At 55.9% G+C, this 2,500-nt stretch overlaps 2 protein-coding genes across 5 annotated transcripts in view; one reads left to right on the top strand and one right to left on the bottom strand.

Annotated features, from left to right (window-relative positions):
- LOC134070504 (5-hydroxytryptamine receptor 3A-like) overlaps positions 1–2,500 on the top strand; it is a 91,060-nt gene that overhangs the window by 52,512 nt on the left and 36,048 nt on the right. The window lies entirely within an intron of this gene.
- The window catches only part of rfx1a (regulatory factor X, 1a (influences HLA class II expression)), a 38,029-nt gene that overhangs the window by 21,229 nt on the left and 14,300 nt on the right, over positions 1–2,500 (bottom strand). For all 4 annotated transcript variants that reach the window (XM_062526385.1, XM_062526389.1, XM_062526386.1 and 1 more), the window contains exon 6: positions 793–1,324. In XM_062526385.1, coding sequence (XP_062382369.1) covers positions 793–1,324 — 532 coding nt within the window. The remainder of the gene's footprint in view (positions 1–792; positions 1,325–2,500) is intronic.

Raw genomic sequence — 2,500 nt, 5'->3', positions numbered from 1 at the left:
CAACACTGAGAAAGTTATTAGATGCTAAGACACCAGGCTAAAATCAACACAGGATAGCTAATCAGATGCTAAGACACCAGACTATAATTAACAATATGAACGTTATTAGGTGCATAACATGTTTATAATACACTTATTGTAATCTATTAATGAGGCCAAATCCACTTCCTGCTTTAGTCCCCTGCTTAAGATCCTGAGTGCTTTAGTCTCCTGCTTTAGTCTCCTGCTTAAGATCCTGAGCACTTTAGTCTCCTGCTTTAGTCCCCTGCTTAAGATCCTGAGCACTTTAGTCTCCTGCTTTAGTCCCCTGCTTTAGATCCTGAGTGCTTTAGTCTCCTGCTTTAGTCCCCTGCTTAAGATCCTGAGCACTTTAGTCTCCTGCTTTAGTCCCCTGCTTAAGATCCTGAGCACTTTAGTCTCCTGCCTAAGATCCTGAGCACTTTAGTCTCCTGCTTTAGTCCCCTGCTTTAGATCCTGAGTGCTTTAGTCTCCTGCTTTAGTCCCCTGCTTAAGATCCTGAGCACTTTAGTCTCCTGCTTTAGTCCCCTGCTTAAGATCCTGAGCACTTTAGTCTCCTGCCTAAGATCCTGAGCACTTTAGTCTCCTGCTTTAGTCCCCTGCTTAAGATCCTGAGCGCTTTAGTCTCCTGCTTAAGATCCTGAGCGCTTTAGTCTCCTGCTTAAGATCCTGAGTGCAGAGGTGATGTTGGTGAGGATGGGATACGCTATGGGCTCTTTGGATGGAGGGAGGGGGGGGGGGCATTTTCAGTGTGGGGGGGTCGGGGGGTCATACCTTCTTGTCTGCCGACGGCACGCTACTGTCCTCCCCCTCACAGATACTCACGGTGGCGGGCGAGGCGCGGGCTGCGGAGGTGTGTGTGTGTGTGTGTGTGTGTGTGTAGCCCTGGCTGCTGCTGCTGCTGCTGCTGCTGCTGGCTCCGCCGCTGCTGTTGCTGTTGGCCCCGCCTCCTGCCAGCATGTACCCGCCCTGGATCACGTAGCTGCCGCCGCCAACGCCAACGCCGCCGTTAGAGGTGGCGCCGCCGTCCCCCGTGCCATTGGACGTGCTGGCTGTCCCCGTGGCAACCACAGCCGGGCCGGGCCCGCCCCCTGCCCCGGAGGTTGCGACGGGATTGGCTACGATCTGGCCCGCCCCGGCGACGAACATGGAGACGGAGCCGGCCGAGCCGGTCGTCACGGCGACGGTGAGGGGAGTGGCAGGGGTGGTCGGGGAACCGGAAGTGGGCGTGGTCTCGTAATACGAGCTGCCGGCAGAAGTCTGAGTGTAGAGGGGAGCCTCGGAGTAGCTGAAGCTACCGGAGCGACTGAGGAGAGGAGGAGGAGAGGAGAGGGGGGGAGAGGGGGATATAAGGGAGGAGAGGAGAGGAGAGGAGAGGGGGGGAGAGGGGGATATAAGGGAGGAGAGGAGAGGAGAGGGGGGGAGAGGGGGATAGGGAGGAGGAGAGGAGAGGAGGAGGAGAGGAGGGGGGAGAGGAGAGGGGGATAGGGAGGAGGAGAGGAGAATATAAGGGAGGGGAGGAGAGGGGAGGAGGAAAGGAGAGGAGAGGGGTGGAGGAGAGGGGTGGAGGAGGAGAATATAAGGGAGGAAAGGAGAGGAGAGGGGTGGAGGAGAGGGGGCGAGGAGGAGAATATAAGGGAGGGGAGGAGAGGAGAGGAGAGGGGTGGAGGAGAAGAGAGGAGAGGAGAGGAGAGGGGGCAATGAGGAGAATATAAGGGAGGAGAGGAGAGGAGAGGGGTGGAGGGGAGGGGGCGATGAGGAGAATATAAGGGAGGAGAGGAGAGGAGAATATAAGGGAGGAGAGGAGAGGGGCGTAAGAGGATATTCTTCAATAAATGATCTGAAAATGAGCACTACCATGTCTAAACACCAGGGGGCGCAGATATGCTCTACACACACTGACTGCAGTGCTACACCCCTACAGGGTCTAATAGAACCATCTGCACTGCACCTGCACTTAACTAGTGTTGGGTAGAGGGGTTCAGTAGTGTTGGGTAGAGGGGTTCAGTGGTGTTGGGTAGAGGGGTTCAGTGGTGTTGGGTAGAGGGGTTCAGTGGCAGAGGGGTTCAGTGGTGTTGGGTAGAGGGGTTCAGTAGTGTTGGGTAGAGGGGTTCAGTGGTGCTGAGTAGAGGGGTTCAGTGGTGTTGGGTAGAGGGGTTCAATGGGTAGAGGGGTTCAGTAGTGTTGGGTAGAGGGGTAGTGTGGGTAGAGGGGTTCAGTGGTGTTGGGTAGAGGGGTTCAGTGGTGTTGGGTAGAGGGGTTCAGTGGGTAGAGGTGTTCAGTAGTGTTGGGTAGAGGGGTTCAGTGGTGTTGGGTAGAGGGGTTCAGTAGTGTTGGGTAGAGGGGTAGTGTGGGTAGAGGGGTTCAGTGGTGTTGGGTAGAGGGGTAGTGTTGGGTAGAGGGGTTCAGTGGCAGAGGGGTTCTGTGGGTAGAGGGGTTCAGTGGTGTTGGGTAGAGGGGTAGTGTTGGGTAGAGGGGTTCA

This window comes from Sardina pilchardus, chromosome 22 (genome assembly GCF_963854185.1).
Source record: "Sardina pilchardus chromosome 22, fSarPil1.1, whole genome shotgun sequence".
Lineage (NCBI taxonomy): Eukaryota > Metazoa > Chordata > Actinopteri > Clupeiformes > Clupeidae > Sardina > Sardina pilchardus.
This window is presented reverse-complemented; position numbering and strand designations above follow the sequence as displayed.